This window comes from Podarcis tiliguerta (assembly GCF_965153285.1).
Source record: "Podarcis tiliguerta genome assembly, chromosome: 8".
Lineage (NCBI taxonomy): Eukaryota > Metazoa > Chordata > Lepidosauria > Squamata > Lacertidae > Podarcis > Podarcis tiliguerta.
The window spans coordinates 19276955-19294640 of NC_139541.1; the positions used below are offsets into that span (position 1 = coordinate 19276955).

At 46.4% G+C, this 17686-nt stretch overlaps 1 protein-coding gene across 2 annotated transcripts; it reads left to right on the plus strand.

Annotated features, from left to right (window-relative positions):
• Window positions 1-4090: 4090 nt before the first annotated feature.
• CALML6 (calmodulin like 6) lies at window positions 4091-17023 on the plus strand. Of its 2 annotated transcripts, none has more exons than XM_083453196.1 (5): window positions 4091-4365; window positions 10563-10737; window positions 11970-12114; window positions 12871-12971; window positions 16323-17023. In XM_083453196.1, exons 2-5 carry the CDS (start codon window positions 10614-10616, stop codon window positions 16367-16369), a joined length of 417 nt encoding a protein of 138 aa, XP_083309322.1. In that variant the 5' UTR covers window positions 4091-4365; window positions 10563-10613; the 3' UTR covers window positions 16370-17023. The 2 variants fall into 2 exon arrangements, with proteins under 2 accessions (XP_083309322.1, XP_083309321.1); XM_083453195.1 differs by lacking the exon at window positions 4091-4365 and adding an exon at window positions 5237-5413.
• The last annotated feature ends 663 nt before the right edge of the window (window positions 17024-17686 follow it).

The following is a 17686-nucleotide window of genomic DNA, read 5'->3' on the forward strand; positions in this document are numbered from 1 at the left end:
CCCCCCCCCGCACCCGCATCCCTCTCTGGCTAATGGGTAGGTGCAGTTCTAGCAGAAAGGGTGGGGGGGAGAAGCAACCTATTTGCTTTTGCATCACTGCAAGGCAGGCTACTGGTGAATCAAAGAGTACAGTTGAAAAGCTTTCACACCATTACTCCGTGCTCTCTGGCCGGGTTGTGACTGCAGTGTCTCAGAAGAAATGGACTATGTGTGTGCGAGGCCAGGAAAGTAGGAGGCTGGCTCAGATTGGGCTCATCCCTGTTTTTCTTCAGTTCCTTTAAAAACTAAAACGGTAGATCATTCCTTGGTCCTAGATCACTGGAGTACCTGCTTCCAGCACATTCTGAAAGAGACAGCTGTATACAAACAACATTATATTCTACATTAAATGCACACTGAGATCTTGCTTATTTCTATGTAGTCCACACAGTCTGGACCTGACATATAATTTATGCCCCTGAAAAGCAGGCTAAAGTGTGCTTGAAAATATCTTAGTGAAAATATTATATGTGAGCTTCCAGACTGTCGCTGCTTCAGAGGTCAGATTTAATGACATAACAGCATCAGGGAGCACAATCAAAGATGATTTTGGAGCTGTTGCGCAACAATCTCACTACCTGCCACTCTGCAAATTGAATTCTTTGGGATAATAACAGCAATGGGGAAATGCTTGGAAAAGGGGGAGCAACATTTGCCTCCCACAATGTAATTTCACCTCCCCATAAATCAGAGGGCCCACTCCAAATGGGTGCTTTTAAACAGGTGTATTCTGCAAGGTGCCGTTGACACAATAATAGTGCATTAATGGTGGAATTATGCTGGACCATCCACACACCGTTCAGCATTATTCTGTGACGCTACCCCAATGTTATGGCACCATCGCTGTCTGGAGGGCAACTCAGCACAACAAAAGCAGGATAAACAACCCAACCAATGGAACATTTATGGTATTTAAAAATACAGGGCTTCAGCAGGAAATATTGGGATGTGCACCAATTGGAAAACAAGCACCCTGGAATTTTTGCAAAAACTACAGAAAGCCAGATCACATATAACCACCCCAACACCACCATGAGCACAAATAGTCATGAATGCACAACTGAAAAGGATGTCTGGCATGCTCTAGATTAGAATGAATGCTCAATTAATAGCCAACATCATCCAACCTCGTCTCAAACTTTGTTCTAACGAATCGTGACAAATGCTCAATAAACAGATTGTCTAGAAGTGACTCGTCTCACTCCATAGCCAGCAGCATTTAGGGCTGTGGAGAGTGCAGTTTCATTCAAAGTACAGTATCAGCCAATCCGAGGCTCCAGGTTCCTCTGAGCAAATGTGACCCTATTAAGCTGGTAACATCTCCCCCCCCCCCCCAAGTCGGCCTCCTCAGCAGTATTCCCCCCCCCCCCAGGCCCAGCAGCAGGAGTAAACTTAGTGGCTTTCCATAGCTAGTAGTTTCCAGTTCCCTTGACAGTGTTCAAAATATGCTTGTCCTCTGACCGCTCCCCTTATATGGCGTGCGCAACTTGGAGAGCCTTTGCTCTTGGGACTGCTGTCCACCTGGCATGGTGCTGGTGGTGCTGATTAAAGCCTTTAGGGACAACAACAGGTGCTCTGCTTGCAACCGTACCATCCTATTTCCTTGCAAGAAAGACGCTTTCCCCCATTGGGTTCTGCAACAAACGTAGGGCAATCAAACACACACACACAAAGCCAGAGGGTGTTATCTGCATGCTTAAAGCTGTGGCAGGGAAGAGGGGACATAGTAGAGGTGTGCAGGATTATGCAAGCTGTGGAGGGACTAGAAATCAGGGTCATCCAGCAAAGCAGAATGTTGGAAGATTCAGGACAGATACAGGGACAGCATATAGTTAAACTATGAATTCACACCCACGATGGCCACCAACTTGGATGGCTTCAGAATAGGGTGAAAGGGGCATTGGGGTCAGCCCTGAGCCAGCTTCCACCTGCCTGCCTTCTTTCTTGCAAGCTGTCCAAGAGGTGGCCCTGGCTAACATCTTCCTCAGTGTTGTAGAACTCGGCAGGGCAGAGGATGGAGACAAAACAAGAATTAGCCTCACAGGGTTGTTGTGAGGATAAAACGGAGAGAGGGAGAAGTGTGTGTGTGCCACCTTGGAATAAAAAGTGGGGTGCATATGGTATAATAATCAACAAACACATTGATGTAAGCTATTGTCAATGTTCTCCTGGATCTAGGAATACTTGGCATTGCTAAATGCTGAAATCTCAAACCGACCGCTCTTCCAGCGCCCCAGTTCTGCCCTCCTTCTCTGCCGCTGCTACTTCACGGCCTTCTGCTCTCCAAACCGTTCTCTTAATCTCCGCATTAGAGATGTTATGGCACATTTGTACAATTACTCTCTAACGTGCTCTGGCAATCATGCTAGGCTCTGTTCTGGCTAATCAGAGCTGCTATTTGCTCCCTTACGGGAAATGCCGCCAGGGGCATAACTCATTAAGAGTGCCAGTAGAGGCTGGACACTTTGCTTAGAGGGAGGAAAAACAGGGGTCAGGAGACAGACGGAGTAGGTGGCTGGGGGGGGGGGGAATTGTGCCAAGAGAAAGGGACTCCTCAGAGTCAAACCAGTTTTTCAACACACCTTAAAGAATATGCAATTGATCTGTGTGTTGATCACATACAAATGGAGTTTGGTGATCATTGTACACAACCTGGCACTCCAGGAACTGCTATGTGTGACTTTCTCACACACCTTACCCTGCCCTATTCCAGCCACGCCAGCAACCACTGCGGAGAACCCCATCGGAGGAGCACCCCATCTTGGAAAACCACTGCTGCTGCCAGAAACACACAACTAGAGGCTGCAATAGGTACATCACCACTGGACCAGGCCATTGGCCCCACGTAAGGGGAGATTAGCTCTGCCCTTTCCTCCCTTTCTCAATATTCATTCATTAGACTTAGACGACGAACCTTTCCCGGACAGGACTTGCATGCCTTGTTCTACACTGCTTCGCTGTCTGCCCCTTGGCTTGTAAGCAATCATTTATAGCAATAGTGGGGGAGCTCTTTCAGCTCTAGGGCCATGTTACCTTGTGGGCAACCTTCCAAGAGCCACGTGGCCCTAGATGGGCAGGTCCAGAGGCAAAAGTTGGCGGAGTAACGAATATGAATGTTACCTTGGTATGGTAATAATAATAATAATAATAATAATAATGTATTATTTGTACCCCGCCCATCTGGCTGGGTTTCCCCAGCCACTCTGGGCAGCTTCCACAAAGACCAAAAATAAACTAAGATGTCACACATTAATAATAATAATAATAATAATAATAATAATAATAATAATAATAATTTATTATTTATACCCCGCCCATCTGGCTGGGTTTGTCCAGCCACTCTGGGCGGCTTCCAAAAGAATATTAAAATACTGTGATACATCAAACATTAAAAGCTTCCCTAAACAGGACTGCCTTCAGATGTCTTCTGAATGTCAGGTAGTTGTTTATCTCTTTGACATCTGGTGGGAGGGCGTTCCACAGGGAGGGCACCACTACCGAGAAGGCCCTCTGCCTGGTTCCCTGTAGCTTTGCATCTTGCAATGAGGGAACCACCAGAAGGCCCTCGGCACTGGACCTCAGCGTCCGGGCAGAACAATGGGGGTGGAGACGCTCCTTCAGGTATACTGGGCCGAGGCCGTTTAGGGCTTTAAAGGTCAACACCAACACTTTGAATTGTGCTTGGAAATGTACTGGGAGCCAATGTAGGTCTTTCAAGACGGGTGTTATGTGGTCTCGGCGGCCACCACTGGTTCCTGCACACGCACTCTCTGTCCTTCTTCCAGGCAAGCAAGAGGCATGATCAGAGTTCAAGGACACATTCCAGACAGGCAAAAACATGCGAGGAGGATGTGGAGGAGGGCTGGTTGTCTGGGGACAGTCACAAGGCCTAAAGTTTCCCACCCTTGCCTTACTTCTAAGATACGTTTTGTTCTGTTTTTCAGAAGTGACCACACCAGATAAAACTTTGCAATCAGGAGCAAAGTGCTTAATGCTGAAATGTACTTTGGTGGAAAAAGTCCAGAAGGGAAATAATTACAAATTGGAAGGAAAGGATCTCTTTTTGCTATCTTTCTCATTCCCCTGCAGCTGTAGCTATTTTCTCATTCCATTCTTTGAAATGTATGGGTATTTGTTTGTTTTGTTTTTTGAAAAACCTTCTATGTCCTAAAAAGAGCCTTTAGAAGCAGCGAGAGTGCTTCCATTCACTTATTTCCACATCGCCAGAATGTTGTGAGGGCCTTACTTTATGAAGCAAATAATGCAATCCTAGAGACGTCTGCTCAGATGTAAACTCCCATTGAGTCCAGTGGAGCTTACTTCCAGGTAAGCACGCTGAGGATTGCAGCTTAACATCACAATCCAAAACACAGCTCATATATGAAGGGTTGGGGAATGGTTCTTGAACACAGTATAGCATAAAATCATTGAACTGTAGAGCTGCAAGGGACCCCGAGAGTCATCTAGTCTAACCCCCTGCAATGCAGGAATCTCAACTATAGCATCCAGGACAGATGGCCACCCAGCCTCTGCTTAAAAGCCTTCAAGGAAGGAGAGTCTACTGCCTCTTGTAGGAGTCTGTTGCACTGTCCTGAGTCTTCTTCCTCCTGCCCAATTTACATTTGTAAGCTCCTTGGGAGCAGGGAACTGTTGCAGTTCATTCACCTCCACCACTCTTTGTTAAAACAAAAGCCAAACACCCCCGCCTCTGCCTTATTATTCATATACAGTGGTACCTCAGGTTAAGTACTTAATTTGTTCTGGAGGTCCATTCTTAACCTGAAACTGTTCTTAACCTGAAGCACCACTTTAGCTAATGGGGCCTCCTGCTGCCACCGGGGCACGATTTCTGTTCTCATCCTGAAGCAAAGTTCTTAACCCGAGGTACTATTTCTGGGTTAGCGGAGTCTGTAACCTGAAGCGTATGTAACCTGAAGCGTCTGTAACCCGAGGTACCACTGTAAATGCTTTTACAAAGAACACAGAGAGAGAGAGAGAGAGAGAGAGAGAGAGAGAGGGAGGGAGGGAGGGAGGGAGAATGTGAAGTAGGGGAGACATTTTTGAATGAACAAAATGGGCTTTTCTTCCTCACCATTCTGACCACACAAAATAGCCATGGAAGGTGCCTTGTAGCCAGGGGGCCTCTGGGACGCAGCAGCAGGTGCTTTTGAGAAGGAAGAACCCTCCAGAAATAGGGCTCCCTCCACCTTCACTTCCATAAAAGGTTGCCAAGAGGCTCATCCCCCTGGGTCCTGAGTGCTGAGCACTTTTTCTCTAGCTGTAAAAGGGAGTGACTTCATGCCCTGTCCTCGTGCTCAACTCCTCCACCGGCAAACTCACCTTCTCGAAGCAGTTTGAAAACACCAAGAAAATGGTGAGTCTCCTTTTACCTGGAATTTCCGCAACTTTGAATTAACTTGAATTATGCTTTCAGAACTGGGGAGTGTTTTGTGGCTGAGTGGTTACAGCACCTGCTCTGCATGCTGGTTTCAGTTCCCAGCATCTTCAAATAGGGCTGGGAATGTCCTCTGACTAACAACCTGGAGAGATGCTGCCAGTCCGTGTGGACAGTACAGAGTTAGATGGACCAATGGTCTGATTCAGCTTAAGGTAGCTTCCTATGTGGGTAGAGCATCAGCATGGCATGCAAAAGGTCTCAGGTTCAACCCCTGGCATCTCTAGGTAGGACGGGGAGAGACTCCGTGCCTGAAATCCTGAAGAGCTGCTACTCGCCAGTGTAAGCATTACTGAGCTAAATGGATAGAATGTTCTGACAGTATATGGCAGCTTCTTCTGTTCCTAACTGGAGGTTTCCCTCTGACTTTCCCACAACTTGGGTTCATCCAAAGTAGTGGACTTTGCAGTACGTTTAGGAAGGTTAGCAAAAGATCTTTAGAGGGTTGAACAGGACCCCTTCCTTTAATGCCTTTAGATAGAACAAGTGTTAACCAAACTCACGGAAAAGATCTCTCAATGTCTATTTGACAGCCTTTGCTAAATGGAACCTCTGTGGCAGACCTCTAGATACCATCACCAGAAAACCTGAGCTTCTCAGAGGAGGTTATCTAGCTTTTGATTATTTGCTTTTATAGGCAAATCTCCCCAATGTAGGACTAAATAGATTTTTAAAAATTTGATGCAGCAAACAAACAAACAAATAAAAAACAACTTTTTATATATTAGTCAAATGTTCTCCACAAATCAGACCAGTAACAAAGTATTGCTGTTTTACATGGTGGGGTTTTTTTGGGGGGGGGGCAGGGTGTATTATGCAGCAATAGGGTATTCGTGGTGGATTTATACAGGGCCAGTCATCGTCATCCCCCCCCCCCCCGCTTATTAGTTTGCTGTCTGCAGGGGCAATTATTGCACTGTAGCAAACAACAAACCCCAAAATAAACTGGAATATTTGTGGCATGAAAAGTTACAGGATTTCAACAGGTCACACAGCGTGATTGGAAATGCAGCACTATGTCTACCCAAAAACTTGGCAGCAAGGATATTGGAAGCAAGGATATTGCATAACCACCTTGATACCATCATTACTACAAATCATCGTGAACCCACCATAAAAAGGGCTTCTGGAGGGTCTCTAAATCTTCACCCATAACTAGAGTTCTCCTGTCCATTCATCTATCTCCTTCTCCAGGGTGCTATATAATCTGTATGAGGCTCAACGGGACAAATTCGTTCTCTCCAACGTTCTGAGACGGCTGAAGACCACTCAGCATGCTTTTCCTTTCTGGGCTGCTTGTCTGAGAGAGTGGGGTTTGGTGTGTGTGTGTGTGTGCGTGTGTGTACTTTTTGCTTATTTTATTATTTTAATGCTTAGTGGCACAGATTTGGCACTGATTCTGCTGACACGGGAGCACTGTGTTTGCAATCAGAGGGATTGATAGAGGACTTTTCACCAGTCCAGCTATTCAGAGATGGGTGTGCATGTAGCAGCTTCATATTCAGCTTCCGGGCTTCAATATTTAAGGGGGTCCAAAAACATGTGGTTGTATCTAATTAAGTGCTACTGAGAGTAGACTCATTGAAATCAATGGTCACGATCTAACTTGGGTCTGTTGATTGTCTTGCCCCTCAGAATGTGATCCCAACCAATCAGAGATCACATAGTGTAGGTGTGGGAAACCTTTAGCCCTCCAGATGTTGTTGAACTACAACTCCCATCAGCCCTAGCAAGCCTGGCCAATGATTATGGGGGTGGCAGCTCAGCAACATTTGGAAGGTCAAAGGCTCCCCCTGATGGATTAAATGTGATGCGGTGCTATGTAGCCAATCAGATTTGGGCATGCGATGACATCACAAAGCCGATTCAAGGTGGCAGCAATGTTGCCTGGTTGGATATCTGGCTCATTCTGAAAGGATGAGCCATACAGCCCATTTTGCATCCCATTCTCAAATTACTGAAAGAGGACTATATTCCCACCACCACCAAAAAGGCCCACCCTCCATTTAAACGCCTCATTTTTGCCAGCAGTACTTTCAAAGCATTGGGTGACTACAGTTAATGGGGAAAGTCCAATCAAAGTTCAGAACTTCAAAGTTCCCTTGATATATCAGTGAAAGAGCATGCCTATTATTACTAATATCTTCCTGGATTTCTTTTTAATAAGGCAAGTGCTTTCTCAAGCAGGGATCTGATATCCCAAGCACCTTTCTCTAAAGAACAATCAATCATATTTATTATAATTCTTGCAAACCACGCAGATGATGTGTTGCTGTAGCAACAATTACCTCCAGCGCTTCCCCTTCCCAAACAGTTTCTGTTTTCTCAGTCTTCAATGAAATAAAAAAACCTCATTCATGGGATGCCAGGGGTACACAGTCTCCACCTGGGAGCTGAAATCAGCGGGATTGGCGATACCCTCAGATATATTTTTTTCTACAGGAAAAGGGGGAGAGGAGTGTTAAAGGACACGATCCTGACCCTAGTTTTAAAAAGTGGGTTGTAGGCAACATTAGACTAGACCTGCTGGAATTAATAGACCTTAATTAGTCATGCCCATTAATTGCAATAATCTGGGTCAGACTGACCCTGTGCCCCCTAATACTATCAGAATCACCACTCTTTGCAGTTAATGACTAACCCACCACTGACCCCCATTCCTCTTGCTCTTCCTTGCCCCTGCCTCTCTTACAAACATATATTTATTTCACTGGCACACTCTCCCTACTTGTTCACCACAGCAACTGGTATATGGAGGCATCCTGCCTGTATATTCACTATAACTTTAAAGCACATTCAAAACACATTCTGTCCTCCAAAGAATTCTGGGCATTGTAAGTTCACCCCTCCGAGTGTCGCAATTTCCCAGCAACCCCCTTAACAAACTACAGCGCCCAGATTTCTTTGAGGGAACGAATTATGCCCTTGGGTTCTTGATCAGTTGGTTAGAGCATGGTGCTGAGAACGTCAAGGTCGCAGGTTCCATCTCCGTATGGGGCAATGGCATATTCCTGCATTGCAGGTGGGGTTGGACTGGATGATGCTTTGGGTCCCTTCCAGCTCTTATGATTCTATGAAAGCACGTGCTCTGAATGTGCTTAAAAGGCTTAGTGTGTACACAGCCCATGTGGCTAGCAGCCACTGTTAGCTTAACCCTCTTCCAAAGCCATCCAAATTGGTGACTGCCATGGCCTGTTGGGGGAGCAAATTCCCTAAGTTTAGCTATGTGTGCAGGGTGAAATAAATCAGTTTCCTTGGCCTGCACTTGAATCTTCTAAAATACTGCTTAACTAGATAGCTCTGAGTTCTAGTGTTAGGAGTGAGGGAGAAAAACCTCAGAGATTCTCCTCCAGGTGATGCAAGGCCAGAGAGAAAAAGGTGGCAGAGTGTTTGTGGAATTTCCTCCCCCAAGAGGCCCACCTGGCACCAACCTGAGTCTTCTTCCACCCCTAGGCAGACATGTTTATTCTCCCATAAATGCCCCCATGCCCTTTAAAAACATTTTCTTTTCTTTTCTTTTTTGTTATATTTCATTTCTGCATCTATTTTTTGTGAAATGCCCTAGACGTTGTGCTTAAGGGGATGGTAAACAAACCTTGATCATATATATTGCAGAGGGTTGGACTAGATGACCCTTAGGATCCCCTTCCAACTCTAGAATTCTATTATTTTATCTCCCACACCCCAGGCAACAGCTATGGCTAAAAGCAAGACGTATTCCAACAAAGGGCAAAGTAAATTGGTACAAGGCTTCCATTAGACTAGATAAATAAATAAATTTGCAGTTATAAATTGGAAATGCCTCCGACCACCCCTTGCTCGAAAATGCTTTGCTGATAATAAAATCGTTCTGGGATGGATTGAATAGCGCTCAGGATCCTGAAGCTACACAACACTGCCCTCTGGTGCTTGCTCCTAGTTTGAGCTCAAAATTATCTCTGAAAACAGGTGGCAAGCTTTCTCCTCTCTTCTTCCTCCCAGAAGCAATGGTGTGTGTTCCTCTTTACAACAACCCAGTGAGGTTGGCTAAACTGAGAGGCTATCATCTGGTGAATTTCATGGCTGGGTGAACAGCTGTGCCCAGGTCTTAAAAACAAGAAACAAATAGTATTGTGGCAAATTAAGGAAAGACTGGCGAGTTTAATTTTGGCACAAATCACTTAAAAAAATAAAAATTTAAAACTAAAAAAATAATAATAATCGGGGCACAAATCACACATGGTGGAGGGCTACTGATGTTTTGTCCATGGTGAAAACAAAGGCAAATGGAGTTATTATTATTATGTCTACTAAAAAGGTAAAGGATCCCTGACAGTTAAGTCCAGTCGCAAAAGACTCTGGGATTGCGGCACTCATCTCATTCTATAGGCCGAGGGAGCTGGCGTTTGTCTGCAGACAGCTTCCGGGTCATGTGGCCAGCATTATAAGTAACTTCTGGCAAACCAGAGCAGCACACGGAAACACCGTTTCCCTTCCTGTTGGAGTGGTACCTATTTATCTACTTGCACTTGATGTGCTTTCAAACTGCTAGGTTACATTATATATATATTTCATTATATATACGGTATTACATTATGGTGCCAGGCGAGCGTCCCTGGGGAGAGCATTCCACAAAAGGGAAGCCACCACAGAAAAGGCCCATTCCTGTGTTGCAGAAAGTACAGTGATATTTATTTGCTTAGGGAAGAGGTGAGGAAATATTTTCAGTCTGAGACAACTTTTTCTTTTTTTGGTGGGGGGGGGGCAAATGCCAGTGTCTTGCTCTCTGTCTCTCTCTCTCTCGCTCTCTCTCTCTTGCTCTCTGTGTGTGTCAAAGTTTGCAAAAGTACAAAAGGGGGCAACCCTAAGGGGGCAACTCTCCTGAAATTGGCAAACAAGACATGAACATGCTCTGTGGGCATGGAATCCTGGCTGGCTGGCAGGTATAGGGCAGCACAGATCCCTGGAGGGAATGGAACGGAATACTGTGGGAAAGGAGGTTGGCTGGGGCCCCCTGAACAGGAACACTACCCAAGGCATCGTTTTGTCACCCAAGCACCAGTCGCTTAATGCCTCTCTTCACCTGCAGTCGATCGCCCTGACACCGGAGCAGATCACCGAGTACAAGGGCATCTTTGAGATGTTCGACGAAGAGGGGAATGGCTTGGTGAAAACGGATGAGCTGGAGAGGCTCATGAGCCTGATTGGCATCAACCCCACCAAGAGAGAGCTGGCAACAATGGCAAAGGATGTGGACAAAGACAGTAAGGATTCCCCATCTGGCCTGGCTTTTCAGAAAGAATTCTGGCCCTCAAATCTAATAGCGCTGCAATTAAAGGAAGGGCTGTGGGAAGAGAGAGAGTTTGTGTTTATCAATCTATCTGGGAAGGGCGACAGCTCAGAGGTAGAGCATTTGCTCTGCATGCCAAAGGGCCCAAGTCCAATTCCTGGTGTCTCCTGGTAGGGCAGGGAGAGACAACCCTGCCGTGCTGCCAGTCAGCATCAACAATGGTGAGCTTAATGAACCAATGACCTGACTCAGCATAAGGGCGCTCCGTGTTATCTTGCTATATACATAAAAATGTAAGACTTTGTCACACTCTGCAGTTTGCATAGCTGCTGATAGGCAGCCACTCCAACTGCAGCATGAGGAACGGCAGGCTGGCCCAGCCAAGTCGTTTAACAGAGCGGGAGAGCCACTCTGAAACACCTCCCACTTCTGGTAAACACGCTTGTGGTGAGGTTTAACGGAGGCGAAGAAGGTGCTTTACACAGCGGCTTAGCAGGCCACTCTGAAGCACCTCCTCCTTTAAAAGGGGGTGGAGCTTGGTGCCAGCTATGGGGGGGGGAATAGGTGAGGGTATGGTGCAAAGTGGGGTTGGGGGTTGGTCAGGTGTGTGGGAAAGGCAAAGAGCTTGGCGAGTGGAGCAAACAGGGGCAGTAGCATCCCTCTCTCTGTCTCTCTCTCTGTGTTACACATACATTCTATTTTTCTCTCCCCCTGCCCACACACATTAGTTTGCAATTCCCAACCATTCCTCCCAGTAAAAGGAGCCTATTTATAGTGGTACCCTCATGGCAGGACTGTGTGGCAGACCAGGCAGAGGGAGGAGGCAGCCGGGTACACTTGCCCCAGACCTTGGAGGGCTAAGCCAGCCAGGGCCCCCCACTAGGGGCTTACTGGTCTTACACTGCCATGCCAAGATCAAGACAAGCTCTGCACAGGCCTGGTACAAATGTCTGTGGCCCTACACAAAGTCTAAAATGTCCAGAGTCTAAAATCACCAATGGGACTTACTTTTGCATAAGCACAGCCAATGTAAAATCTGCACCTACTGTTTTGCATCCACTGCCCCTGGTCCTGACCACCACTGACATGTGTCCCTTGGACAGCTGTCCAGAAGGGAATGTTTTCGACCCTTGGGTTGAAAAAGAACTGGCTTATAGGAATGCATGAATGGATTCCAGAAGTCCTTCCTTCCTTTTCTTCCCCTAGACAAAGGCACCTTCAACTGTGATGGGTTCCTGGTTTTGATGGGGATTTACCACGAAAAGTCAAAAAACCAGGATGAAGAGCTAAGGGCAGCTTTCAAGGTCTTTGATCAGGAGCACAAAGGCTACATTGACTGGAACACCTTGAAGTAAGTGAGCAGAAGGCAGGGCAAAGGAGGGCAGGCGTTGCCAAGTCTCCCGTCCAAGTTTGCTACTCACATCCACACCATTTAAAGTACATGGCTTTGGCCTAGAGAATCCTGGGGATTGTAGTTTAAGGGTGCTGGGAGTTGTAGCTCTGTGAAGGGTAAACCACAGTTCCCATGTGGTTGTAGTTGTTTTGGTATGTATATGAGCCCAGCCTCCATTCTGTACAGACTAAAAAATGCATAAGAACATGAGATGAGTTTGCTGGATCAGTCCAGCAGCCCATCCAGTCCGGATGCCACAAGCAGGACCCGAGCACAATGACATTCTGTGCACCTGCCATTTCCAGGAATTGGAGGAAGAACATAGCCATCATTCTGGTTTTGACGAGCATTCACCTCGAAGAAACCAGGATGAAGAGTTAAGAGTGGAGTTCCCAGATTCATAGGCATTGTAGTTTCCCCCTCCCACAGCCTTCTATTCCACAAATTTGTCCAGTCCTCTTTTCAAGCCACACAGTATTCATCCTGGCCCGGAGCAATCCAATTCCGCTCATCCAAGATGACATCTGTGATGGTTGTCATGTTGGCGGCCATCACTGCCTCTTGTGGGAGTGAGTTCCATGGATTAAATATGCGCTGCATGAATCAAACAGATCTATAGCTCTTTGTGAGTGCAGGTAAAGCAGAACCTCCATGTTTAGAGGCAGCATACCAGATAGTGCACAACCACGCCTTACCGTGGCCTCTGCCCTTTAGGTATGTGCTGACAAACGCCGGGGAGCCGCTGAACGAACAGGAAGCAGAACTCATGATGAAAGAAGCTGACAAAGACGGGGATGGGACCATTGACTATGAAGGTATCAGAAATGCATGGGGAGTTAGAAGGGAGGAACGTCTCATAGGTACAGTCAGCCATATAGAATCATTCATAGAATCATAGAACTGTAAAGTGGGAAGGGACCCTGAGGATCATCTAGCCCAACCCCCCTGCAACGCAGGAATCTGCAGCTGTCCCACATGGGGATCAAACCTGCAACCTTCGTGTTATCAGCACCATGCTCTAACCAACTGAGCCACATCAGCACCCCTATCTTTTTGTTCAAAATACACATGGCATTAATGAAGAACGTAGACACAATCTAACAATTGGCAAGACTTCCACAGTTCTGCCTCCTCCTCCTCCTCCTAATTCTCTTGTCACCAATGCAACATGGTCTTACTTGACCTGGGCTTTGTGGATTGCATTCTTATTTTCCTCTTTAAGAATTTTGGAGTTTTAATGAACATTCCATAGCCCCTCCCTAGCTGAGTCAACGGTTCAAGACTGCTCAACCTTAATCCAGCAAACCCACGGTTTTTACACATTTTGTGTGACACACTGTGCAATACTGTACATGCCTACTCAGAAGTAATGCCCATTGAGTTCAATGGGACATAAAGCAAAAGCAAAAACTCCACCACCACCCCCGCCCACTGCACACCTTGGTCTGTAGAGTTCACAGAGTACAACAGTATTTGGCTACACCCTCTGAGATACCACCATCTGACTTTACTGTCCCCGCCATTGTTTTGCACGTATCCTGAACTCAATTTCCTAACCAATTTCCTAGTAGGATGTTTGACTTGAAACACAGATAAACCTAGGAAGCACCATCACAGTTCTTCAGACCTTCCAGCAGATGGCAGTATAGTGCACCATTCCGACATTAGTCAGTATCCGTATTTGATAAAATTGCAGCGTGTGCCACTTTTCCTACTCTTAAAACAACTGTCCCTTAATTTGCTTATACAAAATACGTGGCAAGGATCTAAAGACCGTTCTTGCATTGCAGGAGGGCATGCGGTGGTTGCTGCCCAATTGTTTGATCCCACAGGTTGTGGTATAGTGGTTAAAGCGTTGGAATAAAACCTGGGGGAGACTAGGGTTCAAACCCCCATTTGGGTGACCTTGGGGCCAGTCACTGCCTCTCAGCCTAACCTGCCTCACAGGGTTGTTGTGAGGATTGAATGAGGTGTGTGTGTGGAAAACCATGTATGCAACCTTGAGCTCCTTGGAAGGAAAGGTAGGATATAAATGCAATAAACAAATTGAAAACAATGCTTGGATTACTACAGAAACGTGGTTGTGGTTTTTGGTGGTGCAGACAGTGGCGTAGAGATGGTATTATCTAGCAGGAGGTTCCTTAGACAGTTTCCCCCAAAGCCACCCGCAAGATCATGTATGGACAAAAATGTTCGGCTCAGATGCACTCTCCAACCAAGGATGTCCCTGTACATGCTTGTTTCAGAGCAGCAAATGGAGGGGTGCTCTTTCTGCCTCTGCAAGACCCATCCAGGCTAAGGATACAGCTTGCCTGCACCCTGAAGACATGGAAAGTCTCACTAATATGACCAAAATCTCTCTGGCTTTGACTCCAGAGACTTTGGGTTCTCAGGGCCCATCCTTTAGGGTCTGACATCTCTGGGCCATTAATTCAGGCCTGGCCCTGTCAATCATGCATTCCCCTACAAGGTTGCTCGGAAGGTCATGTGTCCCCCCCCCCCCGGCTGAAAAAATGTTCCCCACTCCAGGAGTAGTGTGAGGCATTGACTATTTCCACATTGCCAAAGGAGAAGGAATACATTAACTCCCAAAGAGGAATATATTTGAATTGCTTGGGAAAAGACCTGGAGAGAAGGGGACTTAGACAGCTGCGAGAAGGCGGGGACGTTCAGACTTATCAACTGGTTTTCATGGAGTAAGACCACCGGGAATGAGCTACTCTGCTCATTAAGTCTAACACAAAACCAAGTCTGCAGAAATAGTGTTTTTGCTAATAAATAGTTAAATCCGACTTTAAACTGTATGATTACTTACCGGCATGCTCCTGTGACAACTATTGATTGGCAATTGAGGCAGGGTCCTTGAAGGTAGGTTGCAGTCTGAGCGCCTGGAGCTAGGAGGCAGAAGGAAGGGCGCACTAACAAGGCAGAAGGAAGTCAGAAGGTCTGCAAGGCTTACATCTCTCTTAAGCTGCTGACTGGCTCCTTCAGTGTCACCTGATTTTCCAGGCCACATGGACCATGCACTGTTGGAACAAACTTGGAGCGGGCCCCATTCACACCATACATTCAAAGCACTGTAAGTAGCCATTGCTTCTCCCAAAGGATTCTGGGAGTCGTCATTTGTTATGGGTGCCTAGAGCCATTAAAACACCCCTCACAGAGTCAAGTGCTTTAGCAACCAATCCCTCTTCCCAGGGAATTCTGGGAATTGTAACGCTGAAGGGGATAGAGCTTGTCTCCTAACAATTGCAGCATGCTTAACAAATGACAGCTCCCAAAAATTTTTTGGTGGGGAAGCCATGGCTGTTTAAAGTGAACATGGCCAAACTCTGGGAGATAAGGGCCTGACCGGCAGGACTCTACACAATACCCAGGCCTACCTCAAACATGGCAGAACAATGACTGGCTGGTGCTGATGGTCAGGCCTACCAGCGCAGGCCTCCATGTGAAAAGAATGGGTGGTACCTATCGAGTGTAATGCTTGCTAATAAGTGGCTTGGACTCAGATTACCAGAAAGATTGTATCTCCCTTTATGAACCTGCCCATGTGCTAAGATTCTCAGGCGAGCACCCATTCACATCAGACGCACAGTTGGTGGTGACATGATAGAGTGAGCCTTTTCTGTGGCTGCTCCCAGATTGTGGGATTCTCTCCTCCCAGCTAGACTGAAGATTTAATCAGACAGGCCTTTGAAAAGGTGCAGATGATGTTGACCAATGGGCCAAACATTGGGACTACATTTATATACCAACTTTATCTCCCAAGGAGCTCAGGGTTCTCCTCCTCCCCTTTTCATTCTCACCACAACCCTGTGAGGTAGGTTAAGAGATTTACCCAAGGTCACCCAGTGAGTTTCATGGCCGAGCGGGGATTTGAAACCTGGTGTGCCTGGCGTGCTCTGGTCCATGGGGTCACGAAGAGTCGGACACGACTGAACGACTAAACAACAATCCTACAGGTCATAGCTTGGAGAAGTGTGCTGTGCTATAAATACATTGCATGTAATAAACAAACAAGCCCCACTGAGCTCAGCAGGGCTTACGTCTCTTGAATTTGTGTTTGAAAATACAGCAGAAAGTTAAGAAATGGGCAAGGGGAGGAAGAAAAACGATCAATTCCACCTTCTTCCTAATAAATATATATGTTTGTTTTCCCCTTCTAGAGTTTGTGGCGATGATGACCGGCGAATCATTTAAATTGACCCAATAAGGCCCACTGGAAGAAATTAATTCTTGATGTCAGAGTCCCGTCCCCACTCTCCACCCAAGCGACTTTCCTGCTTGCAATGTAAATAGACAAAAGGGGCAAGTCTCACGATGTCTGTAGGTAAAATAAAAAATATTGGTGTACAGATCTCCACATCCCTACAGCAAGAAGTTTGCAAGCAAAGAGGGGGGGAGGGAAATCCAATCCCGGCGTTTATCTACATGACAGAGTTAAAACAGGTTTAAAAGTGTAATTCGGTCGTTCTGCAAAAAGAGCCAGGCTAAGCCACTTTACCAGAGGATTCTCCTTCAGCTACAATTCCCAGAATTCTTCAGAGAAGACCCCAGAACTCCGACAGGCATCTACCCCACACAAAGTTAGCATAGCTTTAAGGCTGTGTATTCACAATACTTTTAAAGCACATTATTTCCCCCAATGAATCCTGTGAGCTGCAGTTAACCGTGCTGGGACTTGTAGCTATGTGAGAGGTAAACTACAATTCTCAGGAATCTTCATGGGAAATAATGTGCTTTCAATGTGCTAGAAATACATGGTGTGTGCCCAGCTCAAGTTAAATCGCCTTGGGCAATTGAGGGCTGGAAACTAGACAGATTGCACTTGTTTAAGATTCATATTAATAAAATTTCAATGAAACCAGTTTCCGTTTTCTTTACCCCCCAACTGTGGCTTTTTGGGTAGAATCAGTGAAAGAAACGCAGGCCTGTAAGGCCAGGAACAGATGCAGTTAAATGCTGGAAGATGCAGGACAGATTTTTAAAAGAACTTCTTACGCAGCACATAGTTAAGCTGTGGCACTTGCTCCCACAGGAAGCAGTAATAGCCAACAACTTGGACGGCCTTAAGAGGATTGGACAAATTCTGAGGGGATAAGGTTATTAACAGCTACTAGCCATGATGGCTATTGCTCTACCTCCACATTTGGAGGCAGAAATGCTTCTGAATATCAGTTGCTGGAAATAATAAAGCAGGGGAGAATGTTCTAGTGCTTGGGCCCCACTTGCAGGTTTCCCCAGAGACATCTGGCTGACCAATGTGAGAATAGGAGGCTGGACTAGATGGGCCATTGGGCCTCATCCAGCAGGCTCAACTTATGACCAACATATTGAGTTCCCAAACCATAATGCACATCTTCCTCACCGTGTTCCTGTGAGTCACATGGCCTGCACAAGATTGCAGGGTCCCCCCCCCCCAGTTTTTTTGGTGGGGAGGGAGCGCTTTTTTCTGGCAAGATCTTGGCACCCAAAATGGCTGCTGGGCCCTCACGTGAGGAAACGGGATGTCCCATCTTCCTGGGGCAGC